This window comes from Portunus trituberculatus, chromosome 18 (genome assembly GCF_017591435.1).
Source record: "Portunus trituberculatus isolate SZX2019 chromosome 18, ASM1759143v1, whole genome shotgun sequence".
Classification (NCBI taxonomy): Eukaryota; Metazoa; Arthropoda; class Malacostraca; order Decapoda; family Portunidae; genus Portunus; species Portunus trituberculatus.
Window position 1 is genome coordinate 23,625,986 of NC_059272.1, and position 15,000 is coordinate 23,640,985.

The 15,000-nt window shown below is 41.0% G+C and overlaps 1 protein-coding gene across 1 annotated transcript; it reads left to right on the plus strand.

Annotated features, from left to right (window-relative positions):
- Positions 1 to 1,190: 1,190 nt before the first annotated feature.
- On the plus strand, positions 1,191 to 13,436 carry LOC123505392. The gene is made up of 11 exons (XM_045256611.1): positions 1,191 to 1,313; positions 1,972 to 2,178; positions 3,206 to 3,293; positions 4,962 to 5,151; positions 6,658 to 6,857; positions 7,743 to 7,900; positions 8,182 to 8,380; positions 9,490 to 9,618; positions 9,918 to 10,035; positions 12,310 to 12,398; positions 13,420 to 13,436. Exons 1-11 carry the CDS (start codon positions 1,191 to 1,193, stop codon positions 13,434 to 13,436), a joined length of 1,518 nt encoding a protein of 505 aa, XP_045112546.1.
- Positions 13,437 to 15,000: the final 1,564 nt, after the last annotated feature.

A 15,000-nucleotide genomic window follows, 5' to 3' on the forward strand; every position in this document is an offset into this window, starting at 1 on the left:
CCTGTTGGTCACCCAGCCAGTCTTCCCCATTACGGAGCGAGCTCAGAGCTTATAGACCGATCTTCGGGTAGGACTGAGACCACATCACACACAACACACATTGGGAAAGCGAGGCCACAAACCCTCGATTTACATCCCGTACCTATTTACTGCTAGGTGAACAGGGGCCACACATTAAGAGACTTGCCCATTTGCCTTGCTGCTTTCCGGGACTCGAACCCGGCCCTCTCGATTGTGAGTCGAGAGTGCTAACTAGTACACTACGTGGTAATTCACCTCCTCGGTAGTCTTCTGGTCACCCAGACAGTCTTTCCCATTACGGAGCGAGCTCAGAGCTCATAGACCGATCTTCGAGTAGGACTGAGAGCACAACACACTCCACACACCGGGAAAGGGAGGCCACAACCCCTCGAGTTAAATCCCGTACCTATTTAATGCTAGGTGAACAGGGCCCAAACATAGAGAGGCTTGCCCATTTGCCTCGCCGCTTCCGGGACTCGAACCCAGTCCTCTCGATTGTGAGTCGAGCGTGCTAACCACTACACTACACGGTGTGTGTGTGTGTGTGTGTGTGTTTACAGATGCCATTACAATTGGCTCAAAACTCTTGGATCGATTATCAATGTGTGCACTTTGTGTGTGTGTCTGGTGGGGGAGGGTGAGGCTGGAGATCAGGAAGTCACTCAGTGGAGTAAGGGAGTGTGGTGGAGGCGGTCAGGTAAGAGTGTTGCTGGTTTGTGGTGTGGCCAATTGTGGGATTGGATCACTTTGAGCGTGGCTATAAAAATGCTAACTGAGGCTGTCAGTAGTTAGTGATGTGGCTACTTTATGGTCTGGTTGATAGAGTGTGCGTAGATGTGACATACTGCCACTACAACAACAACAACAACAAATACTACTGCTACTACTACTACTACAACTACTACTACAACTACTACTACTACTACTACTACTACAACTATTACTTCTACTAATGGTGCTACTACTACTACTACTACTACTACTACTACTACTACTACTACTACTACTACTACTATTACTACTTTATGAACAATGTGATGATCAATCGCAAATATGTGTGTGTGTGTGTGTGTGTGTGTGTGTGTGTGTGTGTGTGTGTGTGTGTGAAAGGTGCCTAGACTGGCTCATGTGCTTCAGGTGGAGTGGGCTCTGAGGGTGTTAGCGCCGTGATGCCCGTGAAGGAGGCCTGGGGGGTGAAGGGAGAGGGGAAGGGCCTGCGTATACCTTCTTTATTCACCATCCCGTACCACCAGCATGATGAGGACGATGATGAGGCGCCTGATGACCTACAGGTAATATTCTTCATTATAACGTACGTGCATGAGTTATGTCTGCTATTACGATGGATAAACAGGTTAATGAACTTACACACACACACACACACACACACACACACACACACACACACACACACACACACACACACACACATATATACGTCATACTTGTCTCGTGGTAATATTCAAATTAATTCCTCTATTAGCACTTGGTTTCATCGATCTTATGGGGATCAAGTAAACAGTGATCGAGTGATGTTTTGTGTACAGGCAGAGAGGGGCGGTGACGGGAGGCATGATGAACACCTGCTAGCACTGTAACCAACCTGGCGCTACCCTCCTCCTGTCTTCCTGTTTTCATTCATTCCATTATATTCATCTTCATATCTCTTTATTTTCCTTTCTCGTTTTTTTTTTTTTTTCTTTAGTCATATCTTCTCGTCTTAATTTCTTTTGCTACTCTATTCATTTCTTTATTGTCTTTTCTCCTCCTTTTTTGTTTTGTTTTCTTACTGTTCTCTCGTCTTCACTCTTACTACTCTATTCACCTTTATTCTTCTCTTAAGTCTTCCTTCCTCCTTTCCTTTTCTCCAACATCATCTCTCTCTCTCTCTCTCTCTCTCTCTCTCTCTCTCTCTCTCTCAACACTCCTCGTCTCTGTTTCTCGTTATAGGGCATCAACAAGGAAAAGGGCATAGAAGAGGTGGTCAAGTTCTGGAGCCTCGTCACCACAGCTCACGGTCTGAAGCACGCATGGCGGCAGCGAGGCACATGGTTTGGGTACTTCTGGCTCGTCTTGACCGTTGCCCTCATCGTCTCCCTCAATTATGCCATCGTTCTTCATACCATTGATTTCGCCTCTCGAGAAGTAAAATCGCAGGTATGTGGCTTGACTGACTGACTGGCCAACTGGATGATTGACTAACTGAATGGCTGGCTGATCGACTGACTGACTAACTGGATGATAGGATGATTGGCTGACTGTCTGACTGATTGAATGACTGCCTAACTGACTGCCTGACTGATTGACTGACTGCCTGACTGATTGACTGACTGCATGATTGACTGGCTGCATGATTGAATGATTGACTAATTGACCGCTTGAAATATTAACGATGCAACAGTGAAATCAGAAGTAAAGCGCCACAAAATGAGGTATTGAGAGTAAGGAGATACAAAATAAGAAATAAAGAATTGAATGTCAGTGCGATAAATGGGTCATGAGATGCGGTTACATGATACAGGTGATGTTTTCAGGTATGGTACGAAAAAAAATGAATGCATTAGTGCGCAGGTTGCTGTGAAGTGCAAGGGAAATGCTCTCACGCGAAGCTCTGAAAAGGGTTAATTTGCTGCATGAAGGAATCTCAGAAAAAAAAAGAGACGATTTCATGGTCCATAAAATATTTGATGGAAGACTTTATTTATTCTTTAGTATTCCGAGGAGTTAGTTATGCCTTACTTTATTACGAGGTGAGTGCTTACGGAAAGGAGCATCATAAACAACGAAAAGAGCTTCCAATCGTGTTGCAAGCCTTTAATGTACGACAATGCGATTACTCGTTAGTCCTGTTTTATTATTCTGACCGTTTTCCTTTGTGACGATTTTGTTGAAGCGAAAAAAATAATAATCGCATCTCATTTGCATGCAGTTACCAACTTCTAATGTATCAGAAACAACAATAATAACAACACCAACAACAACAACAACAAAAACATCAACAACAACAGCAGCAGCAGCAGCATCAGGAACAACAACAACAACAACAGGAATAACAATAAAAACAACAACACGACCACCACTAACACCATTACTACCACCACCACCATCACCATCACCATCACCAACAACAACAACAACATTAACAATAGCAACACCATTAACAACAAATCCTTCACACGCACAGTCGTCTCTTGATGTCAGCCCGAGTGGCCTTCAGCTGCCTTCCATCGTGTTCTGCAACAGAGACTATTTCTCCAAGACTAAATTGGAAGGTAAGTCACATCCCAACCTACCACCGGGAGCACACAATATTTAAACTAACCTTGTTCTTTATATTACTTGGTTTTAAGAGGAAGGCTTCCAGACATTTGTTCCAGACTTTTGGCTAACTTATCTTTAAGGGAACTGGCAATCAAGTGTGTCTTTTTTTCTATTTTTTTTTCCCTAGGCCAGCTTCCCCTCTTGTATAAAAAAACGTGCAGTGCAATAGTAGCCGAAATTTACTAACAACGTACTTTAATTACTGTATTTTATCTTATCTTCGCCGCAGCTCAAGTTCATAAAGGCACGGAGATAGAACTCTCTAATGCAAGAGTTATTAACCAGCAAACTCTTTTATTGATAAAATCTGGGACTCCCTTTCTGATTCTCTATTTCCATCTTCCTGTGATTTGAATTCTTTTAACAGAGAAGTTTCAAGACACTTATCTTCCAGTTTTGGATAATCTATTGGCATCTATTCAGGGTCTAACACTTTTCTTCCTCTCCCCTCCCCCCTTCTTTCCCTCTCTCTCTCTCTCTCTCTCTCTCTCTGTTTCGCTAGGTCTGTCCCACTCGTAGATAGAGAATAGTAAGTCTAGTGGTTTTGGTATTATTCTATCTTTTCTGTTCCTTTAGCAAGAGTGTCAGAAGCACACGGCTTTGACTCAGCGACAATAAGACGCAATAATCAGAAAAGAGTTTTAACGAAAGAGGCGTTTTTGTCTGCTTAGTTCTTGATGTTCTTCTGGGAACGAATAGGTAACGCTTTTATGCTTTTTTTTCAGTCATTTTCCTCATCATTATTTTCTATTTTCCTTGCTTGCACTCACTTACCAAAGGACGCATTTTGTTTCCTTCGTTGCTTGTATTCTCTTTGAAACGTTTCGTGATTATTATTATTCTCGTTCATCATTTTTCCTTTTGCTATTTTTCGTTATTTGCCGTAACTGATTTTGCTCTAATTTCCTGCCTCTCACTCGTTGCGGCGCGTTACCTGTTCACGTTGAATTCACAGGTGAGTGTGGTAATTGGTTTCCGGAGGCCCTCACGTGACTACAATATCATATCCATGAGCGTGTGCCATGACTAATGATTCTTTTGTTTCCATCCGATCTGTCTGTCCGTCTATCTGTCTATCTATTCTATCTTTCTTTCTGTGTATCTGTCTGTTCTTCCATTTATTTATTTGTCTTTGTATCTATGTGTCAATTTCTATATTTTCGTGTCCGTCTGTTTGTCTTCTTTTATCTAGCAAATATCACAAACTTATGTGTATATATTTATCAGATTTCTTATTTTCTAGCTATCTGTCTATTTATTTGCTAATTTCTACGTCTGCTTGTCCCTCAGCTTGTTTCTGGGTGTGTCAGTGTGTATGTATTTATGTACAGATATGTCTATTTTACCTCTCTGTCTCTCTATCTGTTTTATTCTGTTAGTTTGACCATCTTCATAATGTATAATGGGGCTGGTTAGTTAATTACATATATCCCAAAAAATTCTCCTGTCTCAAACACACACACACACACACACTCTCTCTCTCTCTCTCTCTCTCTATTCATCTTATCTATCCTACCCTTATTATCAATTCACTAACCTCCATGTTCACCACCCTCACCCAACCTCACACCCACAGCCACCCTCTATAACTCCACACACTTCTGCTTTCCCTGTCACAGAACTGAACATCACGAAAAGGTTCGCGAGTTACCTGATGGCCATGACGGGCTTACCTGTGATGCTGCGCCCTCATGTGTACAAGACGGAGGATGGACGCGCCTTCCTCAACGAGTCACGCCATATCCTTCAAGCTCTCCTGCAGGAGAGGAACGAAACACTTATTGAGTTGATGGAATATTTGTCAGTCAAGTATGTGTGTGTGTGTGTGTGTGTGTGTGTGTGTGTGTGTGTGTGTGTGTGTGTGTGTGTGTGTGTGTGTGTGTGTGTGTGTTAAAAAATGTAAGGTGAAACAGTCTCCAGATTTAAAAGTATCAATAAGTTGGTATAAAATGGAGCAGGATAATAATGCGTATGAAAAAATAAAAATATCACAAAAAAGAAAGAAGGAAGGAGATGATAAAGAACGAAGGAAAAATAAAAGGAGGAAGAAAATTAAGCAAAAAAAAGAGAAACAAGAAAAAAAAACTCTTTCCAAAAAACAAAGTGGAATAAGCAAAAGGAAAAAGAAGAAACTAAAGAAGGAAGAGAGGAAAGAAGAAAGAGAGAGAGAGAGAGAGAGAGAGAGAGAGAGAGAGAGAGAGAGAGAGAGAGAGAGAGAGAGAGAGAGAGAGAGAGAGAGAGAGAGAGAGAGAGAGAGAGAGAGAGAGAGATAACGAGGTCCTTTCCACCAAGCTTTACTCTCCCAACCTCATTTCACTTTTATCCTCTCCTGCCAGCCAGCGTCATCTTCCACCGTGATAAAACCCCAATAGATTTTCCTCCTCCAGCCTTCGCCATTCTCGTAATGTACTGACTCCTTGCCTTCATCTGCCCTAACTCTTGCATTCTACTTTTGCATTGGTTACTTCTTCCTATTTAATTTCTATCGCTATACTTAGTTCTGTTTCACTTTGCATTCAGTCTTTTTCACAGTCACTGTTTTTATTGTGTTTCTTTTTTTTATCTATTGACTCATCTGATTTTTCTTTCATCCAGTGTTCGTATGAGTTTTCTTTTCTTTTCTTCTCTTTTATTTTTTCTATACGTGGAAGTGAATAATGCTGCGGACCATTATATGCTTTCACATGTAGACTTTCATTTTATATTTTCCTTCTATTCTAAATGCAATATTCTTAGTTTGCGGATAAAACAAAAAACAAACAAACATGCAGACACATTGTAAAGAAATAGATTATTCTTAAAAGTAATAATTTTAGTTTGTGAATAAAAACCCTACAGACACATTGTAAAGAAATAGACTGTTCATAAAAGTAATAATTTTAGTTTGTGGATGAAAAAAAACATAGACACATTCTAAAGAAATAAAGGAAAAATCTCTAGAAATTATTGAATTTAAAAAAAAAATAACAATGATGAAATTCTTAAAATAAAAAAATATCGGCATAAAACTCAACTATAAATCTGAATTACTTCGTTTATTTTGAGAAGCACTTCTTATAAAGCAATTGATTAATCCAAACATTAATTTCTAAGCGACTCAAACATGCAAAAAAAAACAAAAACCGAACTTTATAGCATCACTGCTTAGAAACACCGTACAAACCTGTATGATTCAAACCAGTGTACTTTGATCACTTGAAACCATCCACATTGTCATACTACTACTCCAAACAACTACAAATAAAATCAATGCAATTTATATCTCTCAGGAGCTTTCTAGTATTACACACAAAAATTTATTCCTCCTCCCTGAAGGTGTGAGGACTTTATGCTGCAGTGTCGCTTCAAAAACTACACGCTAGGCACGGAAGATTGCTGCAGGATGTCCGTGCCAGTAACTACCATGCTGGGCCAATGCTACGTCCTGTATGCTACCCCTGATATCAAGCAGACCCTTAGTGGCGAAAACAAAGGCCTTCTCTTCCTTCTGCGGGATATAAGCGACCTGAGACCTGGTATGTGTGTTGGGTAGCAAATAGAGAACGAGAACCAGAGAGAGAGAGAGAGAGAGAGAGAGAGAGAGAGAGAGAGAGAGAGAGAGAGAGAGAGAGAGAGAGAGAGAGAGAGAGAGAGAGAGAGAGAGAGAGAGAGAGAGGTGTAAATGCGAGCAGATGATGTGAATGAGAGATAGAGGAGGCAACTCAAGCAGGAGCAAGATTAGAAACGACAGACGAAGAAGATGAGTGAATGAGAAGACCAGGGAAAGTCGTATGAGATGAAGCAGTGAGAGAGGCAGCGAGGGAAGTGATAGCAAGAGATAACAAGAGGTGAAGATAGGAAGAAAGGAGGAAGGAAGGAATGAAGGAAGGAAGGAAAAGCGGGAAGGTTCAAAGACACAAGGAGGGGAATAGAAGAGAGGAAGAGAGGGTTTAGAGTCGCGCCAAAATACTTCCACACATACTTGAGCGTAGGTAGCGAGTCTTTGTGCAGTCAGTGGCGAGTCTACCTGGAGTGATTACTGAGGAGCGGTGGTAGTTTAAAGCTCTTATCTTATCTGTGGTGATGAAGGGAAACCAGTTCACAATTTGCCCTGAGTCTGATAATGTTGCCAGTGGATTTCTATGAAGTGGAAGATAAATAAATTGTCATATAGATAGAAAAGTATGGAGTATTCTTTGTTGTATAGATATTTTTCGTTCTCATGCAGTTTAATCGCATACTTCTCCTATTCCTCCTATGTTTTTCCTATTTCTAAATCATCCTTGTCTTTCTATTCTCTCATTAACATTCTATCTTTTTCTATTTCACGTCATTCAGTGTCCTCCTCGACGCCTCTTCTCCTTTTTGTCCTCCATTTACTGCTCTTCCTTCTACTTCTAACCCTTTTTCTCGTCACACAGAATTCGACACCTCCATCACGGATCCTTTAATAATTGCCAAGACGGGGATACAAGTCACTCTGATCAGCAACATCACGATTCCCATGTGGCGGGTGCTGGGCCAAGGCTCTATCATCAGGCCTGGCACCGTCACCGCCATCAGAGTGTTTCTAACCAGGGTGAGAGAGAGAGAGAGAGAGAGAGAGAGAGAGAGAGAGAGAGAGAGAGAGAGAGAGAGAGAGAGAGAGAGAGACACTATCGCATATCCTGTATATCATCTATGTGGTTTTTTTTTGTCTCAATTCATTTTTCAGCAACTACTTTCTTTCGTTCTCTCTCTTTCTCTCTCTCTCTCTCTCTCTCTCTCTCTCTCTCTCTCTCTCTCTCTCTCTCTCTCTCTCTCTCCACTCCTCTAAATAAAATTCTTAACTCATCGTCCTTTCCCTCCTCTTTCACGCAGATAGACAGAACGAGACTCAAAAGAATAGTGGACGTGGATGAGCCGTCGTGTGCCACTATGACTTATCTCAGTAGCACCGCCAGCAACTCTACCCAGCGCCTGCGGTCCACCGTCAACTGCAACATGATGAAAGCTTACCGCTGCATCTCCGCCTTCTGCTCCAACTGCACTTTCCCATGCTACAGAAACTTCGAGAGCGGTGAGCCAGTAGCAGTTGGAGATAGAAGAGTAGTAGTGCTAATGGTAATGGTGGTAGTAGTAGTAGTAGTAGTAGTAGTAGTAGTAGTAGTAGTAGTAGTAGTAGTAGTAGTAGTAGTAGTAGTAGTAGTAGTAGCAGCAGCAGTAATGGCATAGTAGTAATAGTAGTAGTATTAGAGGTCGGGGTAGAAGTAGTTGTAAGTAGTAGTAGTAGTAGTAGTAGTAGTAGTAGTAGTAGTAGTAGTAGTAGTAGTAGTAGCAGGAGGAGAAGGAAGAGGAGGAGGAAGAGGAGGAGGAGGAGGAGGAGGAGGAGGAGGAGGAGGAGGAGGAGGAAAGAGGAGGAGGAGGAGGAGGAGGAGGAATGGATTGACTGAAAGGTTGACTGACTGACTGGCTGAGTGATAGACAACTGACTCACTCATTGATTGAATGTCTGACTGATTGACTGACTGATCGATTGATTGCCAAGTTGAGTTTGAGTCAAGGAATAAATATCGGGAAAGGAATGAGGGATGGAGGAATATTGTATCAGTAGAGGGAAAATAACATGATGGAGAGCAGGATTGTAACATGAGTGAGAAAGAAAGGCATGGCTGGAGAACAAGATTATGTGAGGATGGAGGAATAGGGAACTAATCTATGAGTATCGAAAAAGAGGGATGCGAGACTTTCTTTTATGTAAGACCAATTCTGGACAAGGGCAGCACCACGAAGAAGAAATGAAGACAACTGAGATGTCAATTCCTAAAAGAAAGAGTCAAACGGTTTATGGAAAATTGGATTAGGATTAGAATATCTATGTGATGGTGGAGAGAGGAAATGAGGTAAGATCTAGCAAAATCTAACCATTTCACTGTGATATGAAGAAAAGTAACAGCATAAAAAGTAATGCGTTAGATTTTCACAAGCATCTACAAGCAAATAGGTAAGAAAAGAATACATTTTATATTTTCTTGGAGACCGGAGATGGCTATAGAACAAGTAAAGACGTCTCAGAGTGATAAGTAATTAAAGAATGATGTACTAAATACCAGTCGAAGGATTAAGGACTGAGAGTAATAGAGAAGAATGGACAGACACTTCTAAGGATATGTACGGGTTTCGCTCCAGAAGAACGTGGAAGGAAGCTGTGTGATGTATCGACCAGTCTTGAGTGCTACAACAATTTCAACATGGTGGGCAAGAGTGACTCAAAGAATCCCAAGCTGGAGGCGGTGAGGAAGAAGTGCAGTGAAATATGTAAGTGAGCAGATGGACTCATGAATGTGTGAGGGGGCAAGGACTAAAGGGAATGTTACAAACAGATAGAGTGATGCCAAAGAACAGACATACAGTTGATGTTTGGGAGATAAGCTGTTTGAGATATTGGATTAAAATGAAGCAAGCATATAGAATATAAAGAGATGCATAAACAGATTCACAGACATAAAATTCAATGTTTGCGAGAGCTGTTTTAGAGAAGCAATGGTAACTTTATAGGATATATGATAAGTCTAACGCACATAATGATCCTCGTCTCACCCTCCTCGACTCACCAGATCAGAGGAAATGCCTGCCGGTGTGTTTGGAGGACACCTTCTCCTATAAGACGCGAGTGCACGACCTGCTTCCCAAACAGCTGCACAAGATCAGGAACATCATGAATATTACTGATGGGTAGGTGGCGACACACGCACACACACACACACACACACACACACACACACACACACACACACACACACACACACACACACACACACACACACACTCACACTCTCTCTCTCTCTCTCTCTCTCTCTCTCTCTCTCTCTCTCTCTCTCTCTCTCTCCATTTTGCATTTTACATGAATTTTCAATCACTAAATATATTATCTTTTCCATTCTTTTTTTATTTTCTAATTTACAACGATCCCTCTTCCCACTCTCTTACATGCACGTACACAGACCTCATATCCAACCTCTATAGCGAAAGGAAAGCGATTACGTAACTCTAAACATAACTAACGACCTTCAATAGACCCTCACATGTATTGGTAATGCAGCCACGTACTCCCTAACCTCTCGCCCGTGACCTGGATTGCTACTAATCACCCTCTTCACGAATATGATCATAAGGACTCCCTCCCTCGTCCTCCTTCGTTCAAAAGGGTATAGTTAAATTTATCCGGGTTTTTTAAGAATGTTTTCATAGTAATAGTGACATATTAATTAGATTTCTGCATTATTCAAAGGAAAAAATACTCTTGAGAACCCGACTAATTATCTCTGTGGCCTTTTGAAATAGTCTTTGTGAAAGTGAGAGCACAAAGAGTGGATTCTCCTTGATGAAGCACTGTCTCATATACGTTACTATGGCGAAATCCAGTAGACATAAGAGACTCTAATGCTTTCAGATACCTTTGTGTGCATTATTCAAGTCGAGTTTAACAGCATTAGTAAAACCGTACCTCGTCCTTTCATAATATTCATCTTGGCATTCATAAGACATCTCCTCTTTAAACATTCAATCAATCAACTATTTCTGTTAGTCCTCTTTACATCCCTTTTTCTTCCTCTTCCACCCTTTTCCTACCCACTCTCTCTTTCTTCCTGCTACTGTTGTCACTTCTATATATACGCTGGTTCTCTTTTCTTTCTTCTCTTTTATGTTATCGCTCTTCTCTTTCCTCTTTCGTCTCCTTTTTCTTTTATTTCTTCTTTTTTTCATCTTATTTATTTCCTTATGTTTTCTTTCTTTCTGTAACTTCAATCTTTCTCTCTTACCGTTTTTCCTGTTCTTCATCTCTTTCTTTCAATTTTATCTTCTTTCTACCTTTCTCCTTCTCCTTCTCCTTCCTTTCCAGTGTTTCGTCCTTTAACATTCTTTTCTTTCTTCTCTTCCCACTCATCCCTCTCTCCCCTCTTCTCATTCTTTTAGTTCTTTCCTTCACCTCATCCATCACCATCTTTTGTTATTCTTCCCTCTGAGTTCCTTCTGCACCTTCTGTCCTCCTCCTCACATTTCACCATCGTCTTCCTCATCTTCCTCGTCTTCCTTTATCTTTTCATCGTCCTTGTCCATCTTTTTCTTTCTGTCTTATCTTCGTTTTACCCTCGTTTTTTTTTCCGTGTTTCTGTCCCCTTCTTCCTCCTCCCCCCTCTTTGTCTTCCTCTTTCTTCACCCAAGGCCAGGAGAAGCAGTGGTATGCCAATTAAGGCGAGGCGATGAACACCGACGTTGGCAGAAACTTGTCTTGCGAAGGTCTTGTCACTTGGCGGAACAAGATACCCACGGAAGCAGTGAACGCAGAGAAGAGGTGGAAAAAAGACCAGTTCACTTGAGAATCTCTTGACTAAAATTTAAGGACGAACTGGAAGGCTTAATCTTAATTTTCCTATGTACATACGCTTTAGTTCTTTCACTCCTGCCACCACATATTACCATTACATAGAGAGGATAGGAAATATTATTGTTCTTCCTTGCTGCGAAAATTTCTGAATGTATTTCTTTCCCAGCAAATACCACGGTGTCTTATCGCCTCATGACGCTAGTGTGACAAAGAGGGTGAGGTTGGGAGGGCATTTTTTTTTCGCGTTTTTTTTTTTTTTTATTTCCGTACAGTGAAAATGCAGTAAAAATCTAACGATTTTAATATGGTGAATCAAAAACAGTTACCTTATCATTAGACGAATAGAAGAAAGAAGGCATATATTTCATCTATTTATCATATTATTGTCTTCTTCGTGACCTGCTCTCACATTTACAGTCAGGATATAGAATTTATAGAAACTTAGCCAATCATCTACCACATTTTTCCTTATTTATAAACTATTAAAAAGAAATAAAAATATCAGTATAGTAAACCAAAGGGACGCATATAATATACTGTCTACTAAAGCGGAAAATTTAATTACAGTTTACCATTAAAAATATTTCCTTGATAAATCTGTGTTCTTTCTTTTGTGACAGGAACAACGTGTCGGTGGTTTCAGTGTACTACCCTTCCTTCCAGCACGCGCGTCTGATTGTGTCCAGGACTACCATTCTCGACTACCTTAGTGAGTGTTGGGAAGGCAGGCTGGGAGGAGGAAGGAGAGTGTACGAAAGGGTAAAGGAAGAGTAAAAGAAGATAAGAACGATTATATGAAAGGAGGAAGGGAAAGAACGGAGCAGATATATGAAAGAAAGGCATTGCATAATTGGAAAAGGAATAAAAATAAAGGAATAGGTAGATAGCAAGAATGGAAACAATAAAAATAGGAAAGCATAAGATACGATTTAGTAAAGGATGGAAGGAAGGTAAAAAAAAAAAGATAGGAATAAGAAGCGAAGGAAGGAGTGGAATAATGCAGATAAAACAGGCTGAAAGAAAAATATGCTTTGTGATGGTGAAGATACGTGAAGGAGGGAGTATGGATCGTGTGTGTGTGTGTGTGTGTGTGTGTGTGTGTGTGATGGACCCTCCCTTCTTCAGACGAACTCGGGGGCTCCATGGGCCTCATCCTCGGCGCCAGTGTCATCACTCTGTTCGAGGGTATCTTCTTCGGCAGCCTCACCTTCCTCGCCGCCTTGAAGAAAATATCACGTATCTAACGCCCCCATCTTCCTCCTCCATCTTTACTTATTTTCGTATTTTAATGCTTATTTTTCTACTATTACATATCTAACGCCTCCATCTTTTTCCTCCATCTCTACTTATTTTCGTATTTTTATGCCTATTTTTTTCTATTTTTTTTATAACTCCTATGTTTGTTTTCTTTCTTTTATCTATTTATCATTTATTTTTCTCATTTTTTACTCGTATTTTCAAACTTGCCATTTTCCCCATAATATTCTTTCCTCCTTTACTAATTTTCTCTCTTTGATGCATTTCTAATGTCTCTTTCTCATTTTCTCTCATATTCCAAAGCGTCTGTGGTTTGCTTACTTATTTATTGAATTTTGCTTTTTTTTTCTACGCCCCCCATGCAATTATTATTTTTCTTTATCGATACTCAAATTTTCTTTTCAGATATCTATAACTTCCGGAATTCAATTTTTCTAAGCGCCTATCATTTATCTACTCATCTCTTTGTAAAGGGCAGAACACCACCTGACCATCACCCCTCGTTCTGGATCGTTCGGCCACTCCCGAGCGACACTTCGCTCATTTCTCTCTGCCACGTATGTCTCGAGAACCCTACTTCTTCCGGTCACTCCACTTCTCGAGGCCCAAGTGAACACCTAACCGAGTCTACCTCGAGCCTTGCCAACACCCAGACAGCAGAGAACTCCTTGGACTCTCCAAGGACTGGCCTCTCCTCTGCTGCCCTGGCGTCACCCTCTACTTGCTTCCCGGCGCCGTCAACGAGTCTGCCTCCAGTGTTGGTGAGATTAGTGTTCCTCTGGTCCTCACTCGCTCTGGAGGGAGACTCTTGGTGAGAGCCGGGTGGTGTGCAAGGTGTCCCTTCTGTTGCTGTTAAATTGTGTATACCTATGTGTTTATGCAAGTCTACTGCACTTCTAAGCTGTTTATTACCGCCTCCACCGGGTTAAGTGTAGTTCATCATGGCCCAGTTTAGAGGGGGCAGGCCAGTGATGGCGTTTCGCACCTCGACCCCGCAACAAATAGACTACATAAACGTGTTATTATTTGCACTCTTCAATATCCCATTTTGTAAGTGTTTTTTATTCTTCCCATCTCCTCATTCATTTCCTTTATTATCTACAACTGTTGCTTTATCTTACAAACATCACGTAATCTATTCTTCTTGCTGTTTTCCCCATCAAGTTTGGTATAAGCCAACATAGTTTTAATACCTACTTTTTTCCTTTTACCTTCCCTAGTTTAGTGATGTAAAAATACCTACGTGATTATGTAAGGCCCTTCTAAAGGGTTCTAAGAAGTTACTGTTCGGTTTGTCCTTGACTGCTTTGTCGATATGAGGCGCACGTGTGCTTCTGTTCCTTCTTACTGAATCTTACTAATATGTTTATCGATGAGGTCTGACAGCTTGGTAGTGGTTTCTGTTGACTTTTCTCCCATGTATCCATTTTATCTACGTTGTATCTTCGTGCTGTTGCTTCTCGGCTGCGTTCGTGAGTCTCCTCTCGTATTGTTTCTCTGGTACTTAAGTTTATTCCTTCTGTTATTCCTTACTTCTTCCGCGTTACTTTCTTGTTACTACCATATTACTTTCTTGTTTACCTAGATGAATATTTGTAACTTTACCTTCCTTTATTTATTTTTTTTTATTTCAACGGGTGTCCTCTCGCCTTTCCTTCGAAAATTCATAATGGGCATCTTTATTCTGTTTTTGTCCTATCATTTGTTTGTTTTATTTTCACTCATTATGATAATTATTGAACTAAGAGGTGCTATGGTCTACGCCCAAGGGGCAACAAAGCGGCCGAAAAAATGAAATTCCATCATTCCTTCCGTCTCTCCTTCACTCGCTCATTCATTTGTTCACTTTTTATGGTTTTACCAGAGCTGTACCTAGAAAACATACTCTTCCTTTTCTTTCCACATTAAGTCACCTTTCACTCTATTATCTTTTCTTGGCTTTCCTCACTCCCGTATTTCTCATAATCACACACACACACACACACACACCAGACACACCACACCACACCAGACACACTCCACCACACCCCACCACACCACGCACACCGCACACA

What these genes read in the sequence shown, in the direction of transcription:
- LOC123505392 (XM_045256611.1), top strand. Translation starts at nt 1,191, where the DNA reads ATGCCCGTGAAGGAGGCCTGGGGGGTGAAGGGAGAGGGGAAGGGCCTG. An exon ending in AGGCGCCTGATGACCTACAG is followed by an intron (nt 1,314 to 1,971) that starts GTAATATTCTTC and finishes TTCTCGTTATAG; the next exon opens with GGCATCAACAAGGAAAAGGG. An exon ending in GAAGAAGTGCAGTGAAATAT is followed by an intron (nt 9,619 to 9,917) that starts GTAAGTGAGCAG and finishes TCGACTCACCAG; the next exon opens with ATCAGAGGAAATGCCTGCCG.